This window comes from Colias philodice, chromosome 9, assembly GCF_061535455.1.
Source record: "Colias philodice isolate Cphi_HAF_F1 chromosome 9, ilColPhil1 Martin Lab GWU primary, whole genome shotgun sequence".
NCBI lineage: Eukaryota > Metazoa > Arthropoda > Insecta > Lepidoptera > Pieridae > Colias > Colias philodice.
Genome location: NC_143094.1, coordinates 10,815,068 through 10,839,837, shown reverse-complemented (window position 1 = coordinate 10,839,837; position 24,770 = coordinate 10,815,068). Strand labels below are relative to the sequence as shown.

The following is a 24,770-nucleotide window of genomic DNA, read 5'->3' as shown; positions in this document are numbered from 1 at the left end:
CGTACATATAACTCTTGACTATGTTTGATGGAATTAGAAGCATTCGTTTCGAAGATATTCAGTTCTAGATTTTAGCCAATAAAGTATTTAGAATATTTGTAATTTCGCCTGCATTTTCCAAATCGTTCGTTGAGATTTGTTGAATCGATTATATATACCTACTTACATTTTGAATGCAATATTTGCAAACCCTTTTCCATATTTTATAATAAATAATTATTTCAGGACATTTTTCACACAAGGAAGGAAGGCTATATCTATTTACCTACAGCCTTCCTCGATACTAAAGGAATTTTGCTAACCTAAAAACGTTTTTTAATTAATATACGTAAATAAAACTAACGAAGAAAATAACAACACGTTCTAACTAAAAGGAGCAATGAAAAATGTTGCAAAAATATTTTTTTCTCGACTCTTAAGTTGCCTGGGTCCGCTTGTACATACAACAAAATCCATTGTTTTATTACAATATACCGATGAGACTACTTTCCGATAAAGGCAAGAAAAATATCTTAAGAAAACATTGGTTACAAATGTATCAGTTATTTTTTGTACTTTGTACAAATATTGACTTAACACGAAAAATTTTCTCGGGTCCGAATATTTCTTGTAAATTATAACTATTGTATTTTTCTTTCTAAATAACGTGGTAGAAACACATATTTTATTCAACCAGAGTTGGAAAAGGATATTCATAAAAATTTACTCAGTAATCAATAATTTTTTATTAAAATTAACTATGATGTTTTTGGAATACTGAATACTAAGATAATAAAGGGTAATAATTAAATGGTTAAACGAACTTACCTGTAAGTGAAGTTCTACCATAATTATACGAAGCTCCTTGTCTGAGACGGTTTTTACTATGGTAGTCTACGGTTTCATGCTAGTAGCCATCACAATGTATCCAAGCTAAAAAAAAAAAAAAACAAAAACACGACAATATCCGGAACGCAACTGTCAAACTTCATTACTTTTAAAGCAAGAAGTTTCATGAACAACTCAGACTTGGTCAGAGGTGGGTAGGGTGGGAACAGGTACCGTCTCAGACAAGGAGCTTCGTATAATTATGGTAGAACTTCACTTACAGGTAAGTTCGTTTAACCATTTAATTATACTCTCTCCTTGTCTGAGACGGTTTTTACTATGGTAGATGTTTAAAGATTCATGAGTTGTGAATGAAACCATTTATAATAAATCAAATGAATTTTTTATTTATTTCAAAATATTACAAATATTCTTATAACTAGAGACAAGTTTTTCTTAAATATTTGTACTCAGATTACAAATAGTATCAGAGAAGGATAAAGGATCTTCTATTATAGGCCTATTGTAAAACCTAGCAAATACAGAAGAACCTCTAGACCAGCCAGCAGTCTTACGGATAAGGTCTATGCTAAGACCCGCCCTGTTTGCTGCCGACGTAGTCGCGTGTCTGGTACTATGGGCAGAAAAAACAGACACATCTATCCCAGATTCACACAATACGGATTTTATCCAACGACTTATTGTTTGAGATGAAGCCTTCTTATATGGTTTTTTAAATGATAAAATCAGGTGATCTATGTTTTGCCTTAATTTTTCTGTGGCTTTTAAATAAATTTTTATAATTTCTACAGGGCAGATTTCTTTTTCCGTAAACGACTGCAAATGTAAGATTGGTTGAAATGAATTTTTATTGGACGTTTTTATAATGTCTGGGATTTTAATTTGAACTCCGCTTTGTGTAAATTTAATATTTGATACTTTTATTAGGGACAGTGTTTGAACCCTATGTCCCGTAGTAAGAGCTAACATTATAACAAGTTTTTTAGTAGCCCTTTGTAAATCCAAATTATTATTCGTATAATTTTTACCTATATATTCTAATACTAAGCCTGGGTCCCAAGTCATATTATATTTTGGTTTAGGTGGTTTCATTTTAAACACACCTTTTAAGAATCTTTTTATTCTATCATCTGCACTAACTTTCGGTCCCATTATTAATACAATAGCTGATCTAATGGTATTAAGGGTACCATATGAGGCACCTGAGTTAAAACGTTCACTTAAAAAATTTAAAATAAATGGGACTGAAGTTTGAAAAGGATCTAATTTAAACCTATTACAAAAACTCCACCATAATTTAAGAGAGCTATCATATTGTTTGATAGTATTGCTAGATAGTGAATTTAACATAATTCCTAAGGCTGAGTTTGGAGTGCCCCGTCTCACGAACGCCTCGCTGACAGCAGCCCTGCAGCCAGGGTAAGTTGTTGATGAAGGGGGTGTGTTTCTCTGTAAGGAGAAGATAATAAATTTGGATTGGGTTCGAAAATTAACATTTTTCCAACTAGAAGAGTCTGTAATGTGGGAAACCAGGCTTGGGATTTCCATAAAGGAAATACCAAGATACCTTCTGCTTTATCACATTGTATTTTTCTAATGCATTTTAAAACTAATGAGAAAGGAGGAAATGCATAAAAAAAATATTTACTCCATTTAACAGTAAATGCATCTACAGCAAACGCTTCAGGATCTTGTTTCCATGAGATAAACTTCTTACATTTGTTATTGATTCTAGAGGCAAATAAATCAATTTCTGGGCAGCCAAATTGTTGTACAATTTCATCATAGGCAGTATTTGAAAGTTCCCATTCTATGTTTATTTTCCTTGATTCAAAGTCAGCTTCAAAATTATCTTTTGAATTTATGTATGACGCATACACCCAGATATTTTTTCTCTCGCAATATTGCCAAAAAATCCTAGCCATTTCATTTAAATGAGGAAATTGAACACCACCCATTTTGTTAATATATGCTACTGCTGTTGTGTTATCCACTCTGAGTAAGATTTCACAATGACTTAGGTCTTTTGTAAAAGATTGAAGTCCTAGATAAGCTGCCTTAATTTCTAAGAAATTGATATGGTTTTGCCTCTCAGTGGAAGACCATGAACCTGAAGCTCGCTCTATACCACAAGCTGCTCCCCAGCCAGTGGTTGAGGCATCTGTCTGAATTTCTAGAGAAAAATTATAATTTTGAATCGGGTTAGACCTATCTATGTTCTTTGTCCACCATTCTAATTCGGAAGTAACTATTTTTGATAATTCCATTTTTTCATCATAATTGTTATCCTTTTTAATTAAAGCAAGATATCTCTCCCTTTCTAGAAGTTTTGTATATACCCATGAATAAGGTATAGCTGGACAAACTGAAGTTAATTTTCCTAGCAGTTGAGAAAATTCCCTTATTCTACAAGACTTAATTTTCTTGAAATAATTAACTTTTTCTATTATAGATAATTGTTTTTCTAGAGGTACTGATAAGGACATTGATCTTGAATCTATAATTAGGCCCAGGTAAGTACAAGTCTTTTTAGGTGTGAAAATACTCTTTTCAAGGTTAATAATAAAACCTAGATCTTGAAACAAAGTGCACGAAATCTCTATATCCTTCCTACATTGTTCTTTTGATGAGTTAAAATATATTATATCGTCTAAGTAAGATGTCAGGACAATATTTTTATTTCTAAGGTAGGTACATATTGGTTTCATAAGTTTTGTGAATACAAAAGGGGCTGTGCATAAACCAAAAGGTAAGCAGTTAAATTCATACAACTTATTGTCAAATTTAAACCTCAAAAACTTTTTTGATTCATTTGAAATAGCCACACTAAAGTATGCATCTTTCAAATCTAATTTTGCCATATACCAGTCTTGAGTAATTAATTTACATGCTGTTCTCATGTCTTCTAATTTGAAATGACATGTATCAATGTATTGATTTAATTCTTTTAAATTCAATATAAACCTGAATGTACCATTTGGTTTTGGAATTACAAATATTGGTGATATAAACTGGCCCACTATATATTCACATTGAGATACAGCACCCAAATTTATTAATTTTTCAATTTCCCATTCAATAATTTCTTTTTCTTTGTTAGACCAAGATTGATGGGGTCCTGTATGCTCTGGAGGGATAAAATTAAATGGGATATTGTATCCCTGAACCCATTGTAAGATTACCGGGTCATTAGTAATTTTTAACCAGTTATGAGAAAAAAATTTTAATTTACCGGCATGTACCTCTAGTATCTGCGATATTTGTTTTGGGGTTGTCGACTGGGGCGCTGGGCTTGAGGTCTCTTCCGCTGTTGTTGAGCCCTCTGGCCCTGGGCTTGCTGGGGAGTCTGAATTTGCTTGGCTGGCACGCTGCGAGGTTGATGATGTGCTTGCCCGCTGCGGGGTTGAGGATGGTGTTGCAGCGGGCTCTTCCAGTTTTCCTGTCTTATAGGTCTTTTAATTTGGGAGCCTGTTTTTTGAATGCTCTGGGCCGCTTTAATAAGTTCCCCACAGTTTTTACCAAAAAGGTATTCGTCTGTTTTTACCTTTTTGACTGCTTCCTTTATAACTGGACTTGTTCCCGCAAGAGCAAAAAATTTTCTCGATTCGGAGTCTTGGTGGAGAACTTCTGCGGCTAGTTTTGCAGAGTCATTCAGTTGTTCTACAATTTCTTTGGTATTTATATTACCCTTAAGGACACAGGTAAGTGCCTTACCTAATGCGACCATCATTTTACCTATTAACGCCTGACGGAAAACTATTCGTTTGTCTCGCTTCTTACTGGCTTCATTCATAGCCGCTGCTATCTCTTCATTCAAGACAGGCGGTACAGCTGCCATAAAATTTATTGGTGAGGGGTATTTCTTTGTTAAATTTTCTCTGGCTTCTTTTCCAAGTCCCTGATGAATGATGTTTGTCCATCGTTCTGTCAGCTGCTGCTGTATCTCCCCACCAACAATGTTTTCCTTCTCACCTTCCTTGCCCAGGGCTAACAGAAGCTCCTCTGGGATATCTTCGACTGTAAATAATATAAAACCAAATGTTATTCATTTCTCATACTACTATATGATTTTATTTATTTAGGGAACAAACATTTCTGTCAGGCTGTGGTTGTAACTGTCTATCCACAAGTGATAGCACTAGAAAGTAAGAATAAAATGTCTATCCGCTAAGTGATAGCGCTGAAATGTATATATCTGACACTGTCTATCCGCTAGGTGATAGCGCTGAAATGTATATAATATATAACTGACATTGTCTACCTGCTAGTGGTAGCGCTAAGTCAAAAATTAGTATTGGGCCTGTACACTAGTTTAATAGGTACTAAATCTACCACAGTTATCCAGTCGTTTGAAGTAGGTAAGATTTGGGTTAACAATATTACCTGTCAAGTCTTCAGTGCATTCAACAGGAGGAGGAGGAGGAGTCCCTGGACTTGACTCTCTATCTCTATCAGTTCTGCCTTCACATTTCTTCAATTTTCTTTCCAGTTTTTTTAATTTCTTCCACAAATCTTCTTGGGAATAGGAATCTGATCTTTTTCTTTTCCCCATTTTCACTTCACAATTATTTTAAGACAGTGATTTTTGCAACGCAAACACAAGAGAGATAAAACACGCGCGATCCGTAGGTACAATGAGAAAGTTTTTTCAGGAAACGGAAATGACTAGTGTACGAATATAACGAACCTAACAAAAAACCCGCTTTTTCGTTCAGAAAAACACTCATGTCATGTTGACATGTACAAACAGGTTGCAATGCAATGCATAAACATAACATAAACATAACCTCTAAACCGGTACATACGCGATATTTAATGATATTCTTTGGTAAAACGACGTTAATATCTTCGTTTGACTACCAAAAAACTTTTATGCTATGTATCACTTACCCCTTGAACGTTAGTAAGAATTCAATCCATTTATGTACCTTTAATGCACTCGTCATTGTAAGATTTCCTTTGCATTTATAAGCTTGTAGCACTTGATTTAGCCAACTATTTATTCAATTTACAGTGGAACATGATATTAAAACTTAGTATTAGTAATTAATACACTTGTTTTTAAATGAAATTTTCATTTTTATAAAAATAAACAAAATTTTACTGTGATGGCTTGCGCACAAAAAAACGTAATGAAGTTTGACAGTTGCGTTCCGGATATTGTCGTGTTTTTGTTTTTTTTTTTTTTTAGCTTGGATACATTGTGATGGCTACTAGCATGAAACCGTAGACTACCATAGTAAAAACCGTCTCAGACAAGGAGAGAGTATAATATACGATACCAAAACTGTTATTAAAGTTCTTCCAAAGTGTCTGACCTGATTTTAACTTATGTTTTAAAGTGTAGCTTAAGTTAAGACTACCTTTATTTTGGTTAGTCAACAAGGGTTGCCCCGATCGATATTATCGTTAGGGTTGCCCACAATAAATCTAATATTACACCAAAGTATTACGACCTAGGAATTATAGATAACCTAGAAGAAGTCTTAGATAGCACTTATAGCATTTGCTTCATTCCCATAAGTAGGTACCGTCAGCACAAAAACTAGGACTTTCATTTTGGAAATAAAATAGAAAATGGAGTAAAAATACGGTTTTTACGATTCAATAGCGCAAAGCGATGTACTGCCAGCTGTCACGAAGGGTTAGCTACTGGAAACCCTTTCTTAGTTAAAAGCCTCTTTATGTATGCCTTGATCTATGGCATTTCAACATTATGTGTGTTATGTATCAAGAGATTTATGCGAAAGTGTAGGGAGGTTGTATAAACATTTTAGATCTTCGTAAATAGAGTTAAATTGAAAAACCTGTTAAAAATATTTCTTTCACGTATAAGCCCTTGCCTGGAAAGCGATATTAAATAGGTACTTGAAAAGTAAAATGGGTATATCAGATTCTTTCAGTCGTTATTTTGTAATTAAATATTAATCTTCCATCAAAACTATTATAGAATTACATTTGTAGAACATGAAAAAATTGTAAATAAAACTAATTTAAATAAAATTTGCATCCAATAAAAACTAGCTCTATGATTTGAAAATTAAACCGCAGGATGTTTTTGGCGCGAACTACAGAAAGTTGACCAACACAAATAAACGAACTTTTTATACCTAAATATTTATTCGGCATTAACAGTATAAACTCATTTTATTTTAATAATATTTTATATACGACAAAATAATAAAAGGCTTTATCTGTAGATAATCTAATGGAGGAAAGGGAATTAATTGTGCCTCAATCAAAATATTCAGAAAGAACACGAGATTCGGCCTCAGAACGAAGAATGGGCTAAAAAAATCAAATGCACCTGTTTCATCCTCATCACTGTAGGATTGACAATTTCAGCTCAATTCGATCTAAACGTTTTTCAAGTTATAGGCGTAATAAAAACTTTATTTTTTCATTCCTTTCAAACCATACGTATTACAGCCTGCAGCACTTCGTGAAGGAAATATCCAAGGATGATAAAATATATCTTACTAGCTTTTCGTCCGCAGCTTTGCCCGCGTAGTCGAAGGAATACCCCCATAGTTCCCGTTCCTGAGAATTTTGTTATAAAAATTATGCAAACTCAAACTCAAACATTTATTTATTCAATTAGACTTCTTTTAAAAGCACTTTTGAATCATCATAACATTTTTTAACATTTACCAACGATTCGGAAAGCAGTATCTATAAAGAGGAGAACCTGTAAGAAACTCCATAGATGCTCTTTTAAAATCATGTCAATATTACAATTTAATTTTACACACTTACTAACTAACTACATAATATAATATGCCAAAGAACTGTCCTATGGTTCATACTCGACAACCCTCCATGGATTTGCTTTGCGTTAATCTAAGTTACCCTCTATGTGTGTGCCAAATTTCATGAAAATCGATTCAGCAGTTTTTGCGTGAAGAAGCGATAAACATACAATCTTTCGCATTTATAATATTATATTACCTATCTTATAAATTTCATTATCAGTGCGACAGGTTCATAATTATACAGTTCCCTTGAGTATAAAAGTTTTAAGTATTTTATTATCTACTGCAATCGTATAAACTTTTCTTTAGTGCTAAACTTGCATTATTGGTCACTATGGACATAAGTTTGTTTTGATTATGGAATCGTGAGTTAAGTAGTCCCTAGACGGCAATGCAAGCATGCGTTTACGCGAATTGTCATGCTGCATGAATGACAAAAAAAATCATGAATTTTTATACAGTTTGTGCCCAGTCTTAAGCTTAATTTGTGATCGTATGAAAAACTAAGCTTTTGCATGACTTGTAGTATAAAAAATAGAAATGTTCGTCAATCAGCTACCAGCACGTGGTTTGTATGTCACTATACTTCTATCATTCATGCATGGCACCACTTAATGCATGTCATGCTGCATTATCGTCTAGAGACGACTTTGAGTGTATAATCATTTCTTGGTATTTTAATTTTTATAATTTCAATAAACTCTATTTTTTTTTATAAAATACATTCGTTTAACAGCTTAGTTTTTTGATCGATTATGATAATAATCAGTTTGACTTTAAACTTGTATTTATGTACACAATTTAGTACACGAATGTGTGAATAGTTTATCAACGTATGAAATAATGATTTGGGCAATATTTCGCGTTAAGGTCAGCTTTAAATAAATGTTCGCCGTAATCTGCAGCCGACGTTTTAGTGAATAATACGATCCTAAAACTACGGAGTGGTTTTAATGTAGGTATGTGGTAGCATGTTTTTAACATAGATTTTATTATGATTTGATTTTTTATTTTTCGTACTTATGGTTATTTTCATCAATTTTGATGATTAAGATAATTTTTATCCAATCAAACGTTCTCTTCTTTTTATTTATATTTCAATACTGGCATTCCGCCCGCGGCTTCGCCCGCGCTTTCAAAGAAAAACCAGAATAGTTCCCGTTCCCGTGGGATTTCCGAGATAAAACCTATCCTATGTGTTAATCCAAGTTACCATCTATATGTGTGCTAAATTTCATAGTAATCGGTTCAGTAGTATTTGCGTGAAAGAGTAATAAACACACACACCCACACACACACTTCCTCACAAACTTTCGCATTTATAATATTAAGTAGGATTTACCCTAGTAGCAATCTCATCGCAATCGATCCTGTAGGCTGTAGTTACAGAGATAAGCAAACACACATTTTCGCAATTGGTTCACTGTAGGTGCAGCTTAATACCGAAAAACATAAAAGCTCAAATTTTATGTATAGAGTCATTAATTTTGTAATATTATAGTATTTCAATATATCCGTAATAGTCACATACTCGATAATTCGATACTCAAACGCATTAATCAGGGTCTGTTATACAAAAATATGATCATTTCCAAAACGAAATTCCAATTTCATAACATGATTGAATGAAATACTTGAAACGAAATGATTACCTAAATATTTCATAATATCCGGCGGGAAATTTATACTATTTCTTTTTTTTACATAACTCAATATTTTGGGTAATGTGCTGCCAAAAAGACATGATCAATATCAAAATTCAAAACATATTATTTGTTAGATTAGATAATAATATGAAGGTACAAGAATTCTCTGATATTTTTTCTTCGCCATTTGACCGCCTCCTTGTAAAGTAGTTGACGAGTGAGCGTAACACCGTGGGGTCCTGGGTTCGATTCCGGGTGGAGACGCAAAAAAAATGTCTCAGTCTGGCAGGACACAGAAGGCTGATCACCTAATTATCCCTAAAGAAAATCGATCAGTGAAACAGATGTACTCCTTACCCCACATGGACATGGGACTTCACATTTTTTTTTCGTCATCATCATCGTTTATTTCGTTATATAAACCAAAATGACGCTTAATTTTTTGATTGTGTTAATTCATTTGAATACACAAACTGAAAATAAAACAATCATTTGTTTTCAGTTAAATATTTCGCATACGAAAGCAAACATTCCACTTATAGCCACGTCAATTAAATTATTATAATTTGCAATTTAAGTTCACATTTCATCTCACAATGGATTCATAATAAAGGATGCAATCAATCTGGACATTGAAAACAATTAACGCCCTGTTAAGACTAATGAAAAATCAACCAATGGCAATTCATTAACAGCTACTGCTTACTCAGATTTCAACAAAGCACCTACGAAGTTTACAAATTATTTTCAATAGTAATAGCAGTCTATTATTATTAGTCTGTGATAATAGTTATTTTCACGTATCATACTTATTAACTCATTTTCTTCGAAGGAAGGTAAAGGAAAGAAGAAGAGGAACAATACATAGATAGATAGATAATTCTTTATTGCACACACACACAAGATTTACAATAAACACAGAAAAAGACAAATAGATGCAAGTATGTACAAATGGCGGCCTTATCGCTAGGCAGCGATCTCTTCCAGACTACCATTAATATTAACAGGAAAACACATTGCATATCTACGTTTAGACTTTGAATAACTAAATCGATGAATAAAACTAAGACATCTAGATTTAAAGTGGACAGAATGTATAAAATGAACTTGATAGCGATCAAGTATCACAAGGAAAAGAAAATGTGACCAATTTGTTAATGAAAAAGTTAAACTTGATCATGAAAAAGTGGTGACGCAATCGCTATAAAACTATTATAATAACAACCGTTACGTAATTAAAATAGCGGTGGAAAAACGCTGAAACATGAAATTGACCTCCCACCGCGGTAATTTTTTAATTAATATTCGCATTGGTATACAAATTAAATGACGGTTGAGTATCGTAACCCGGAAGAATTGAATATGTAATTTGGTTCGAACACGGCATCCGTCAATTTTCATGATTAAAGCGAAAACCCTTGTTTCTAATTAAATATTTACTGGGTATATTAAAATAATTTTCCGGGTGCGTGTGAAGTTTAGTTTACATAATGCTATGATAGTAATCCAGTTTGACTCGAGCGTGAAGAGGCGACATGAATTGGTCGGATAATATAAGGGTACTTTTATTCCCAAAAGGAAGGTCGTTATACTTGTAACTTATTTTAGCATTTTGGGTATGTTGACACTATTGGATATCTCACGCTCGAGTGGCTAATTATTCTTCGATTTAAATTGTTACTTTATAAAATACAATGATATTAATACATATTGAAAATGGCTCTATTCTATTCATTTTTCCAAACGCTCTTTATCTCCTTAAGTCTTTTCTTATTATATCTAGATCAGATTGGCGACGACTATGATTCATAGATATCAGATAATCTGAGTTATAAATGCTTAGGTTTTTATTTTTAAAGTAAGAAAAAAGCGGGCAAAGACCCTGATATCTAACAAAAGAGACCGCATTGTCGTCTGAAGGAGAGTTTATCTTTTTCTAACTATAATAAAAGGTCAGCTATTAATAAATTTAAAGCGCCCAAACTTTGATCGTATCATTGGTGAGAACTACCACACGCACGCAATTATATTCGTATTATAAATAGATTTGATTTGCTTCAAAAAAAATTATACCTAGGCAAAAAGCTTATCCATTTATACATAATATTATGATCATTACGTAAGATACCTACCAACTGATAGGTATGAATCTCTTGTTTATAATTCGTATGTTTAGGTTCATTTTGTAGTAAATGGTAAAAGGTTACTTGGGTTATAATGTCATAGAGCAGTATTATCTCAGTTATACGACCAAGTAAAGTCTATCATCTTTCCACACTTTAAGACACCATAACCCCTGGATCTTACTACAGTCAATCATTTATACAAATTTAGAATTAAATAACTATGCATTTATTTGATTAATCTCTTTGTTACAGATGTCATGAACATGTAGAAATGTACGCGCCGGCCACTGCGGCGCTCTTGTTAGCCGCGCTTACTGCTCTTCCCTGTCATGGTAAATCTATACTAATATAAGCGGAAGAGTTTGTTTGTTTATTTGAACGCGCAAATCTCAGGAACTACTGGTCAGATATGAAAAAATTATTTCGGTGTTAGATAGCCCATTTATCGAGGAAGGCTATAATATATTATCACGCTAAGATCAACAGGAGCGGAGCAATGCAGGTGAAACCACGGAGCACAGCTAGTATAATAAATAACATTAATATATAAAATCATTATATCATGTACATGTAATACGGTTATAACTACAATTATATGTGTGAATGTTCTGTTAAATTTTTCATGACTGGTTTCTTATTAAACTGTTTATTAACTTTCAAAATCTCTTTACAATACGACCATTATCTTGGAAGTTTATTACGAAATAGACTGACAAGTAAATTGGTAAATATTAATATTGATTTTAATTGAGAACGAAATGAAATTGATGTCACTTCAAGATTGATTAGATCTACAGTTAATGAAGATTTTTTAATTGAAATAGGTATAAGTAAATAATTGTTGCGTTGGTTTTTCTACAATATTTCGTCATTCTCATTCATCATTGTCTCTTTGACATCACATTTATATTAATAAGCTCCCGTCTTCCAGGTACCGATGCTGATTCAACACTTCTGAGCGAAAAGCGGGAAGTTACCCAGCCAACTATAAACAAATTCTATCAAATGCTGCACGGCACACTCAACGAAACAAAACCTCTTAACTTAAATAACTCCCTTAACTTTATGCATAGTTTCGAATCTAATCTAAAGTATCCCACTACTATTGATAAGTTCCAAGAATGCTGTCACAGTGGCGTACCAGCTGAAAATACTGCAAATGAAACCAAAAGTTTAAACGGTGCTATAAGTCCTTATCTAGACAAGGACAGGAAACATAGAAAGAGACGGGTTGAATATATTATCCGGCCGATTGAAAATGTCACTTTACATGACCGGGATGAAGTGACGACGAGGTCGTTTTTAACTCCCTCCCCTTTCGCGATGGAAAGAAGGAAGAAGCCGGGTGAGACGGGGTCGAGTGCACCATTGCTCAATTATATATTTGATACGTATTCAAATACACATCAACATAGAAATGACAGGTAAATTATTGACTAATTAATAATTATTTGCCTAATAATGTACTTGAAAATGAACTGTTGGCATGAAAAGTAGAGATTGTATGTAGAAAATTTGTGTTACTATAACACTTAAATATGATTACGATAAGCTCGTAGTAGAATACTTGAATATTCATAAACAGTAATCAATACTCGATTTCATGGTCACAAAAGGTACCAACTACCAAACATTAATTACAGATTTTCCTTAGTCCGTTACAAATTTATTCACATATATTTTGAGAAGGCAATTTCACGGCTATTTTCAATAGAGAAACATTAATAGACGTATTAACAAACACGGAACTAGATTATAAAATGGTAACTTCCACGCAACTTCAAGGCATTAATTACGCGAATATTAGCATTTGTAAATGCCGGTAACAGTAATTACCATTCGAAGCTAGTGTTTACTTAAAGTTGCCTTATAATTGTTTGTGAATACGGTTGTAAAGTGATAACAATGAACTGAGCTACGGCTAGGAAATTTTAACGTAGTTTGCATTGTAAACAATTAGTTTATCGAATTTTCAGTTTGTTACAATAATCCGTATTTAAACCGACTATACAAGTTTTTAGAACAAAGTTTAGTTTACATTAAAGGCACGGTACAGTCAGCACATTCAAAGTTTTCTATAACAAAATTAGTTTGAACTTTCATCAATGAGAATTTTGCCAAATGAGCGAATAAATCTAAAATGTTAATTATGTTTATTTAATACATTTGAATGTAATATTAAGGTCATGTACGTTTATTTTAGACACATTGAACTACAATCAAATTCTTGAAGAATAGTGTAGTATAAAATTATTTTAGTTATATGTAAAATCAATCCAAGCAGATACTAAAAACTCGTAGTCATGCTATTAGGTACTACTACATGCTATTACTACATGCTACTAAAAATACATACTAAAAAGGCCGAACAAATTCAGATTCTTTATCTGCCTCAGTAGACACGTCCATTGCCAAACATAAAAATATAACTCAAAAGGGATTTCGTTCCAGCCATGCTAGGTTCGCTCAGAATGAAAATTTGCCAATAAATCTAAGAATAAATCCATGCTTACCTGCGTTCCACCTTTGTTACAGTAGCTGCATTCAGCTGATTCTCCATATTTTATACTTGTTTGAAAATGAAGAATCCTAGTAGAAATATTATAAACGCGAAACTTCGTAAGAATGTTTGGATGTTATGATCTTATACGCAAAAACCTCTGTATGAAATTTGGTAGTAGAGACTAGAGAGATAAATCATGATTCGGATTAGCACATGGGCTACTTTTTACTCGAGTACCTACCATGCGTGTTACGCCGCGGGTTACAGCTAGATTCTTATGTGTTGGGGATTGACAGTTTTTGTGATGGGAAACACGCGAGTGACGCTGCAGTTTCCACCTAGTTTCTAACATAAGAAGGATTATCAGATTTTATGAAAAAGTTAATTTTAACCAACATTGAAATTCTGCTTATTTTATTTTGAGTATAACTTCTTAAAGATGATTCCAAAGGCATTTTTAAACACAATACACAGCAGGTATACACAGAGAGACAGGAAAAAATATTGTATATTACACAAGGCTCGTTTATATTCAGGGCTGGTCACGGGAACAGTATATACGTGGCGGCGGCTCCGGAGATCGAGGCTCTGGTCGGCTCCACGGCGTACATGGACTGCAAAGTGGACGCCTTGCACGATAAACTGGTAATAAGTATGTTCCTAGTATTTGATATATCAGTCAATTCAGAGAAAATTTTCTTAACATGAAATTATCCAGACTGTAGCATATGCAATGCGTGTGTTTTAGCTGAAATTTCATGTAGTTCTTTAAATTGAAGTAATTAAAAAAAAACCTATTGATATCTAACAGAAAATTATAGATGCCTACCGATATTCCTTTTATTTTATTAAGAAGATAATTTATCATTTCATTTCAGTTTATTTAGACTTCAATAATCCAGATTTCTATATTTTATTGTTAGAAAAGTATGGGGGATATATTATGGTACTAAGCTATCTCTCAGTTAGAAATATTTACTTATTTTCTTTCCAATTTCGCATAGAATAGGTACAGGCTTTGTATTTTTCAAAACTAATCCTTTAGTGTACCTATTTCATATTTTCATCTATAAATAGGTTAAAATATATTTCCATATTTTTTATAACATGTCGCTAAACGAGAGCATAAGAAACATAATTATACAATAAAGTATATTTAAACAATGATATTTTTTTTATTTTTTTTTTAGTTATTACTATTACTGCTGTAATTATTATTATATTAGTTATTACTGCTGTAATTTTCATTTACATTCCTTGCATCGAATTTCGCCTTTTCGTAAAACAGTTCTCATCAATAATAATTAAAGAATTATTAAGAAATAGACGTATCAAATAAAATGGAGATATCTTCAAAATGAAATATAATATTTTTACTTTTGCGTTACGTACTCCAATACAAGAAACTGCTCGTACTGGAATATTCCGGCATTTATGTTTCGAGCATCAAATAATACGTTTTACGTGAACTGAAATTCTAGGTATCGTGGGTTCGTCGGAAAAGCGACGAAGCACCTATGGAACTTCTTACAACAGGCACTCAACTATATACAGCTGATGACAGGTAATTGTATCAATTTCAAAGAGAACGATATACTACAAAGAAGAAACAATTTAAATACGATCAAGGTCTATTTGTAGGTCTTCCATCTTTCTTTGAACTCTAATGTGGGAAAATAAATCAATATTTGAATGAACTTATGAAAAATAATAAACATTCACACTTTATTGTAATTTATCATCTACTGACTGTGGGATACCTTATACCTACCACGTTACCATGTAAAATTTTGAAATGACCAAACCCAATAAGGTTTAAAAAGCATCTTTGCTTCTATACCTAAAATTAGCATCCGTCCTAATTATTTGTATACCATTTATCCATCAGGTATTCAGCCCGCTTCATTCCGCCTGACATTTGGCGGTTGGAGGTGAAGTCAGTAAGGCCGACGGACGCGGCGTTCTATGATTGCCAGCTGTCCGCCCATCCGCCGCGGACAGCTCGAGTCACTTTGAGAGTGCCTGGTTGGTTTTATTTTTATTAAAATGTAATTATCTGAGCTTTATACATCGGAAGATTTTACTTCAGGTATTTGAGGTCTTGTGGCATATTATAGTAGTAGGTCAGTTTTAAGGAACTGATTAAATTTGAGATGACATGATTAATAAGTAACAGATAAGGTAGAAAAACGTTAATTGTCCGAAAAATGTTAAATATTTTTTAATTACTGACTGCAATTAATATTGCAGAAAAACTGATATTGCAGCTTTAGAATTTTTTAGAATTTTTAGAACTTTCATCGTCCCGTAGATACCCTGTGTTTGAATTTACTTATACCTATTTAGGTAGTAATCTCTGTCCCTAAATCCTGATACACTTAGCTAAGTCATCAGTCAGTAGATAGTACATTTATATAACGAGGAGTATTTCGTGGTTATAGCCATTTAGATGATTGCTCCCCGAACCGTGATACAAGTTTAAGATCGATTTGCTGAATCTCTTGGGATAAAAAGTTCCCGGAACGAGGGTGAACTAATTATTGCTGAAGTATTATAGAGATATAATAGTATTGGTATATGTGATAAACTCTTTTAAAACAATCACTTTATTGACCTTTACTTTAACATTGTGCCAATTTTTAATGTCCTTGATTCATTCAAGAAGAAAAGATAATATTTCTCTGAATTAACACTGTCTCTCTATAAATATTATTTTCATATCTTACGTTATTTTTTGTGATTTCATTTTCGTTCGTCTTATTTTTAGTATGAAGTAATATAATATAAAGGAAGGCATTAGCATCTTCATGTAATGTGATCACTTATGTGATTCCATCAAAAGTTAACGTAGATATTTGAATTCACGGATCTCATAATTTACTAGAAACGTGTCTTTTTTTCACACAAACAGTCTTCTCAGAATTATTTTAACTTTTTTATAATATCAAGGGCCCCCTTCTTCAGCCATGTTTTTAAAAATATAATTATCTAGATTTAAGAATTGACTTTAATCTACCAATGTGAGATCTGTTCCTTCAAATAAATTCACAATGTAATTAAAATCGTACGGTAACGATTAAGTCCAAATTTCCAAATAATCAATATTTAGAAATTTGGACTCAATTGAATGACTTTAAGTTCAATTTTTATATGTTACTGTCAATCTCAGTGTTCAATATTGTTTCAGAAGTGTCAGTTAAGATAGTAGACGGTGCTGGTGCAGTGGTCACAGAGCAGGTGTGTGAGGTTGGCAGCACTGTAGCTCTACGGTGTGAAGTTAGGGGGCTCAAGATGGAGGGCGGCCCCTCTCTGCTGTGGCACCGGCGGGAGTTCCTACTTAATGATGATACGACTAGAGGTGGAATTAGGTAAACTGTATAGATGTGATAGTTTTATTGTCTTGTAATTTGTGAAGATAACGTGTGGCTACATGATATCGTCCTATTTTTCTTGATATATGTATTTTCCTAAACTCTATTTTTTTCAAAAATTGACGTCTCTAAATCCTATATTAAACTCTTATTGACCTACAAACCTGCAAATTTTTATAATTTGTCTGCATTTACAAAGAAAAATTGTTTATTATTCATGATATCTTTGTTAAAAAAAGGTTATCTATGTTTGTATTGTGTGAAATCGTTCCTCTAAACTAAAAATTAAGGACTTTTTCATAGCGTGCGCACGGAATTTGGCGCAAACGGCGCTAACTCAGTGCTACGAGTCGCACGCGTGCGCGGCGACGACGCAGGCCGCTACTCGTGCAGCGTGTCTCGCGCGCCGCCGCCCGCGCCCCAGCCCGCGCACGTCATGCTTCATGTTATAAAAGGTTTGTTATTAAGCTATGACATAGCTTCTATAGCGGGCCTTGAGCGTGGGGACCGAATCGAGAAGTTCCGTAAAGAAAAAAAAATGTATGCGTGTACTAGAGTACACATGTAAGAAGTGAAACTTCTTTATGACCTTAAAAATGTCACGAGTATGGCGTAACGCAAAAATGTCACGCGTACGGCGTAACGCAAAAATGTTACACTAAATTTTTGTCCAACCCCGATAAAGAAGTTTCACTTCAAAAACCTCACGCTCCCCACTCCGACGGGCTCGGAGGTGTGGCTTGAAGGCATGTTATGCTATTGCTTTACAGGGGCAGTCCCCGAGTGCCACACGTCTTTTTTTATGTTTTTATATTAAAGTAGGCAAATGAGCGTGTAGGTAACCTGATGGTAAGCGACCATCACAGTCCATGAGTATTTTCAGAGATAGGACCCACGGCAAATGGATTGCGTCGGGCAATTATTCATTCATTACGTTACGTCGTTTTGTTTAAAATATATTTACCACACATCATTTATTTTTACATAATATTATCCTAGGTAATCCATTCTGATAATTTTGATTTCTGTAACAGTGACACAATTCGCAATGAAGAGTACTTACTCGACTTACATTCGCATCAAATAATCCCAAACACCTGAACATCTAGTTATACACGAGTGCGTATAAATTGAAAAATCAATAAATTCCACGCCGTAAGTACGTTCGAAAGCTCGCAATTATTCGTTCCGATGCAACGCGTTAATTAATTTGTTTATTTGCGATTGGAACTTTCGCTTTTGTGTACTAGTTTCTGGTTTTAGAGTTAACTTTGTATTTATAAAGCCGTCGGTTGCACTCATTAGATTCGCAGCGTGGTATTCGATAGTTGATTTTCCTTTTAGAGAATTTCTTTGAAGTGAATGTTGTGTATGTCGTCTGTTTGAGATGGTAATTTGTCCTTTTCTATAGAGGATTATCTGCAACAATTGTGTTCAATTTGTAATTTGTGCGCATTGTAGATATGTTACTGTAACTATTTCTGACGTTGAACATTTTCATAATGTATTGTGAATCAAAGCGGAAGGATGTAGAGTTATGAGAAATTCGTAGGGACATAACGTTTGAATAAAGATATATATTTTGGTAGATCGTGAGATATTCTTTTTTTATTATAACATAATTGCTTCAGAAGATGTATACTCATAAGTTACTTCTTAAAACGAAAATTTAAGTGTATATCTTTTCGTGTATAAATTAGTTACAACATTACAATAAAATGAATATTTGTCCTATTATACTATATTCTAGTCAAGACATTTTTTTTATTTGTAATCTTCGCATCTTACAATCAGTAATCATGGCACGTGGTAGAAAATATAGAAGGCTCAAGGGAAATTAATGAATGAGAAAAATGAAATGAGTTTTTCCACTGTAAGACAGTGATTTATATAATGTTATTTGCATATGCTTACATATTAGCAATGTGAGCCTAAAATACCTCATATAAATCCACAGCATTCATATTTTGAGTGGTTCTTGTAAGCTCTTGGATTTCGTATTTGCATTTTAGAAACACAATTCTATTTGGATAACGTTTTTGGCCTTTGTTACTAAGTAAGTGTTATGAACTTTAAAAATTGTAGATGCTACTTCATTTAATTTTAAACTAGATGCGCCCCGCGGTTTCACCAGCTCCGCGCGCTCCTATTGACCTTAGCGTGATTCCATCCTCGTGCCTTCCTTCTCGATACATGGGCTATGTAATCTAATACCCAAAAAAAATCGGACTTGTAGTTCCTGAGATTAGCACGTTCAACAAACAACAAATAAACTAATAAACTCTTCAGCTTTATATAACAAAGAATATTAAAAAAAAGTGTTCATTAATTTAATTAAAAATGTAAAAGAAGTATATGTACGTATTTTCATGATTAATTTATTGAGTTTTTCTCATGAATCAGTATTATACCTACGTACCTGTAAAAGTAACAATAAGGATAATTTCTACCATTAATATAACTTATATAAATACTATAATAATACAATTGTTCGCAGGAGAGAGTCTAGCAGAGCTACATCAAGGCGTCAATTCAAACAGACTGGACTGCGCCCTCGCCGCGTGGCTGGCGCTGTGCGTCGTTTTACAAGCTATCTACATTGTTTAACAATAAATTATTCGTATTATTACTTTGTTTTATTTCAAACAACCTTATTAACTGACAATATCAATATAATTAGTAAACTGGTTTTTTGCAACAATTTTTCTGGCTCACCAGATTTTCTGGCGCACCATGAAGAAAGACAAATTTCCAAGTAAATTAACTTTAAACTATTGAGAGGATTGTTTTCATAAAAAATGCGTGTATAATCTGTATGTTTAATCTAATTTTATTCACTAGTTTCACTACTGAGATCTCAATGAAAATAATGAAAAAAAGAAATAATTGTAAAAATGAAATTTGAAGAGCTAATAATATGATTACAAAAGCTCGTTATGTCGCCACTGCTCATTTACATTGTCGTTTACATAATACATATTAATATGTATGGGCTTACATCTGCCAGTCATATTATCCGCTAACATTATTTTACACTAGATTTCCGCCTGCGGCTTCGCCCGTGTTTTCAAAGGAAAACCCGCATAGCTCCCATTCCCGTGGGATTTCCGGGATAAAACCTATCCTATGTGTTAATCCAAGTTACCTTCTATATGTGTACTAAATTTCATTGTTATCGGTTCAGTAGTTTATGCGTGAAAACCATACATACATACATACAAACCTTTCCTCTTTATAATATTAGTATAGATAAATACAGGGTGTAATCGTTAAGTGTGCACAGGCGATTATTCCGTAACTATTACAGATATCAAAAAACTTTAAACTGATATCGAAAGTACTTAACCTAATGAGTAAAATGGCCATAATAAATTTTTAAAAATAATACGAGAAATATCTAAAAAATTAACTTTAAACCCTCCCATACATTTAGTATGAGATATGAATATCCCATGTACATGGGTTGATCCAAAAGTAATGATAATCAATATTAAACAAGGTCATTACAGTTAAAATAATTATGTATTTCTCTAGATAGTCTTCTAACTAGATAATATACTTCGATATTTTTTTTTCCTTAACTTAGAAAAAAAAAACTTTGACTTCATCTACAAAAACCCCTCAAAATCGGCCATCACTTCGCTGTCGTCTTAAAATTTCTTGTATCGACGGTGTTTCTTGTGCCGAGGTAAGAGATAGAATTAACTAGGAGCTAGATCTTACAAACAGGGTGGGTGTTCAAGCATTTTCAATGCCGATTTTTGATTGGCAGCCATCGCAACTGACGCTTTGTGATCTGGTGCGTTGTCTTGGTGAACCAACATTCAAGTCGAAGTTTGCCATGTCTCTTTTTCTTACTAACCTACCCGCAATCTTTTAATTTGGTCTGTGTAGTAAGAGCCCTGTGTAGTAGTGGCTACCTTCTTAAAATATTCCACATTTCTTCAGCGTCCCAAAAAACTACTGCTTTAATCTATCCCACTAATTTTCACTTTGAAAATCTTCACCGTCACTTTGGAAGCTCGCATCCAGGCCATTGATTGTTTTTTGGTTTCAGCATAAACATGGTGAACCCAGGTAACGCCCATGGTCACAAATCGTGACAAAAAATTATCCTGATCTCATTAAAAATTTAGAAATTCACACTCTAAATGTCGAATCGTTGTTTCTTCTTTTCGTCGGGAAACATTCTGGCTCGCACTGTTCACATTAAAATTAATGTTAATACTTGGAAACGTGGCCTGTAGATATAATTTTTTTGTGATAACTTAGTGATTACATGAGCAAGCATAAAACATTTATTTTATATTTTTATGTGCACAGGAAATACCCAATTATCATTACTTTTGGATCAACCTATACATTTAATATGAAAGATTTTAGCTTTTTTTTTGTTTTTTTGGTTTTCTGCTTTAATTACTTCGCAAATTTGGAGGGAAGTTCATTTAGAAACTGTAAATAGACCTCCTCATTGTATTGCACAATAAGGACGTCACTTCGAAAATCTACTATGAATACAAAATGTATGGGAAATAAATTGTATGGGAGCGTTTAATGTAACATTTTTGGTTATTTCTCGTTTTATTTTTAAAAATTTATTATGGCCATTTTACTCATTAGGTTAAGTACTTTCGATATCAGTTTAAAGTTTTTTGATATCTGCAATAGTTACGGAATAATCGCTTGTGCACACTTAACGATTACACCCTGTATAATTGGTTACAAGATATCAATCCTGACAATCTTCACTTCTCAGGAACACATTTCTACATATATATTTTATAAAATAAATACATGGATTTTATACAAATAAACCAGTTATAGATTCAGTTACACAGATGAAAAATTACACAAACGATGTAAATTTTTTTCTCGAATATTTTACGTAAAGTCGAGCTCCAGTTACATTTGCCGACGATTGTTATTCGCGTAATAAGAAAAATACGTTTCCTCCCGACCTATTCAGAAAAGTTACCCGAAAGAGAAATTTTTGAGAATTTCACACTAGAATGACGGTAGAATAATAGAAGGAGCATATTTCCATATTTATGAGGGAACAGTAACTAAGTTTGTATTAAACGTTATTGTTTAAGGTTCGTCAAGGCTCTTCGCTGTTTATCAAATTATGGTACATCCTTCGCATTCGAAGTGATTTGCATACAATTTGGCCTTTTTCATGGAGTGTTATTGAAGTGAATTGAAAATAGTTTTTAGAGGAAAAATAGAAATTTATTATTCATGGAAAATATTTTAAATTTCAGTTTATTTTTTGTGTCAAATGTAAGAAACTAATAGCTTCTTTATTATACATATACCTACCAGCGACAAGCTATGTGAAACGACTATGATTAGTAAGAAGCATGTAAGTTTATTAAATAATCTTGATTTGAACTAAAAAAAAACATAAATAATAATAATGTTAAATCTAAATTAAAATTGCATTTTATAAACAACCTGTATAATTTGTAGATGTAATTGTCTTTACCTTGTCGCGAGCACACGAGCGCGCTGTGCATCAAATTTGTCGTGGATGGATTGCTTTGCATGCCGGACAAATCTTTGTGGTTTTTGGCATGTTCAATTATGTTAAATGTATTTTTTATTGATAAATAAATTTAAAAAAAGTAGGTTCCAAATAATAGCAAGTAGGTATTTAATATGACGATAAATTCATTGTAAATATTCATCAATGGAATAAGAAGTAATAATGTATTTGAAAGATTTCCAGAGAAGTGTTTATATTACAAGTTAGTGTTTAAATTCTTCGAATAATTTATTTTCGTTGCACGTTTCAGTCATATCGGTTATTCACCTTTTGTGATAACGAACTAAAAATCACGAAATCCTTCTGTATAAATTTCTGGGGATTTATTAAATATTAACTAATAAAAGCAGCAATTATTTTCAAACATCATTAATAATTATAAATAAAGAAAATTCTATAAACTAAGTACCTACCTTTCTGTAGAGATAAACGCTAGATCATTTGGTTTATAACAGTGAAAGAAACAGGGCTTCTTACCTACCTTGCTGGCTAGTTACTTCCTAAGAAACCCTTTCAACTAAGTTTATCAGATATTAGATATGTCTGCACCCGACTCTGAACACTATCCGCTTTATTAATGTAAAACTAGTCTCAAACACACCGACTAAAACATACAACAATTTATACAGTTCAACGATTATTTTCCAGAATATTCTAGAACATACTTGAATTCTATACTATTTCGTAAACATTGTATAAAGTTCAACGGTTATTTTCCAGAATATTCTAGAACATTCTAGAACGATATTCTCATACATTCCATTGATAGTGTAGGTGAAGACGCCAGCAGTCCACCGCATCCGATGTCTATTGATGCTATAGAAATGTTTCCTTTCAATACAAAGTACATGTTAGGATCACAGCTATCAATGCTTTAACTTTTGAATTTTAAAGCTAGAAACGTTCACAGGCTTAAAATATCAGTTCTTTTGCGTGTATTTGATATACAATGCGATGGGATTTGTGTATTTTATACATATTTTTTACACCTAGTGATAATGAGATACTATGTGACAATACAATAAATTATTGTGCTTGAAGTATTTGTAAATGAAGTCAATTGAAATGTAGATATTTCAAAGTAGAGCAATATCGAAGTACTGAAATTGTTTTGAAAAATTCAAATTAAAATCAAACACGCCTTTACATTGATAATATCAAATGCGACTCTAAAAGATAATGCATAAAATAGACAATATTACGTAGTAAGTATCTTTAGATATAAGCTATATGTATACATATAGATATATTATAAACATAAATACTCATGTGCCACAGTTTTATTTTTCATTTATGCGTACAATAGACTTCATCATATGCATAAAACGTAACACAATATTTCTATAAAGATACACAAAGCAACCACTTATGTATATTATCTTCGAAATATACTTTTAAAGGCAAAAGCTGCCATATTTTTTACTCGGATCACGAAATATATCCGATACGCCTATCCCTTAGAGAAATACGGTATCTCATGAGCAAATACAAATTTTACCCAAATATAACGATATTTGGGTAACATTCGTCGCGTTGTATGACTGTATAATGATCAAACAATACATTTCCGTATTGAGTTCTCGTTTAATTAAGAGTTTGTTTGTGTTGGAAATTATAAATTTTTATATAGTAACGATTACAAATAGTATTGTTTACATGATATCAAGATCGGAGTGTGCGGAAATGAGGATTTCTTATAATTAAGTATTATAAAGTTTTGAGTTTGTTTGTTTGAACGCGCTAATCTCAGGAACTACTGGTCCTATTTGAAAAATTCGTTCTGTGTTAGATAGCCCATTTATCGAAGAAGCTATATAGTATATGGTCCGGGAGCCAGCAGCAGATTTTATGACCAAGTTCCTCTCAAGCGGTAATTAGTAAAATGCATCAAAGTATAGTATTATGAAGCCTCGTGAACGTCAGCTGGAGCTCGGTTGGGGGGAAGAGCGGTTGTAGCCTCCCGTATCAGCTGACGGTTTTTCCACCAAGATACAGCCAG

The 24,770-nt window shown here is 33.0% G+C and overlaps 2 protein-coding genes across 3 annotated transcripts in view; one reads left to right on the top strand and one right to left on the bottom strand.

The window, feature by feature from the left end:
• Positions 1-19,844, top strand: part of LOC149486123 (uncharacterized) — a 48,400-nt gene extending 28,556 nt beyond the window's left edge. The window contains exons 2-9 of the mRNA XM_089699461.1: positions 11,605-11,684; positions 12,284-12,776; positions 14,392-14,500; positions 15,337-15,419; positions 15,744-15,880; positions 17,043-17,223; positions 17,530-17,681; positions 19,724-19,844. Of these exons, the coding sequence (XP_089555587.1) occupies positions 11,624-11,684; positions 12,284-12,776; positions 14,392-14,500; positions 15,337-15,419; positions 15,744-15,880; positions 17,043-17,223; positions 17,530-17,681; positions 19,724-19,833 (1,326 nt within the window). The 5' untranslated portion in view covers positions 11,605-11,623 and the 3' untranslated portion in view covers positions 19,834-19,844. The remainder of the gene's footprint in view (positions 1-11,604; positions 11,685-12,283; positions 12,777-14,391; positions 14,501-15,336; positions 15,420-15,743; positions 15,881-17,042; positions 17,224-17,529; positions 17,682-19,723) is intronic.
• Positions 1,691-5,577, bottom strand: LOC149486124 (uncharacterized). Of its 2 annotated transcripts, none has more exons than XM_089699456.1 (3): positions 5,212-5,577; positions 4,061-4,845; positions 1,691-2,277 (listed from the first exon to the last, which is right to left on the bottom strand). In XM_089699456.1, the coding sequence occupies exons 1-2, from the start codon at positions 5,378-5,380 to the stop codon at positions 4,073-4,075; spliced, it is 942 nt and encodes a 313-aa protein (XP_089555582.1). In that variant the 5' UTR covers positions 5,381-5,577; the 3' UTR covers positions 1,691-2,277; positions 4,061-4,072. The 2 variants fall into 2 exon arrangements, with proteins under 2 accessions (XP_089555582.1, XP_089555581.1); XM_089699455.1 differs by having other exon boundaries at positions 4,071-4,845.
• Positions 19,845-24,770: the final 4,926 nt, after the last annotated feature.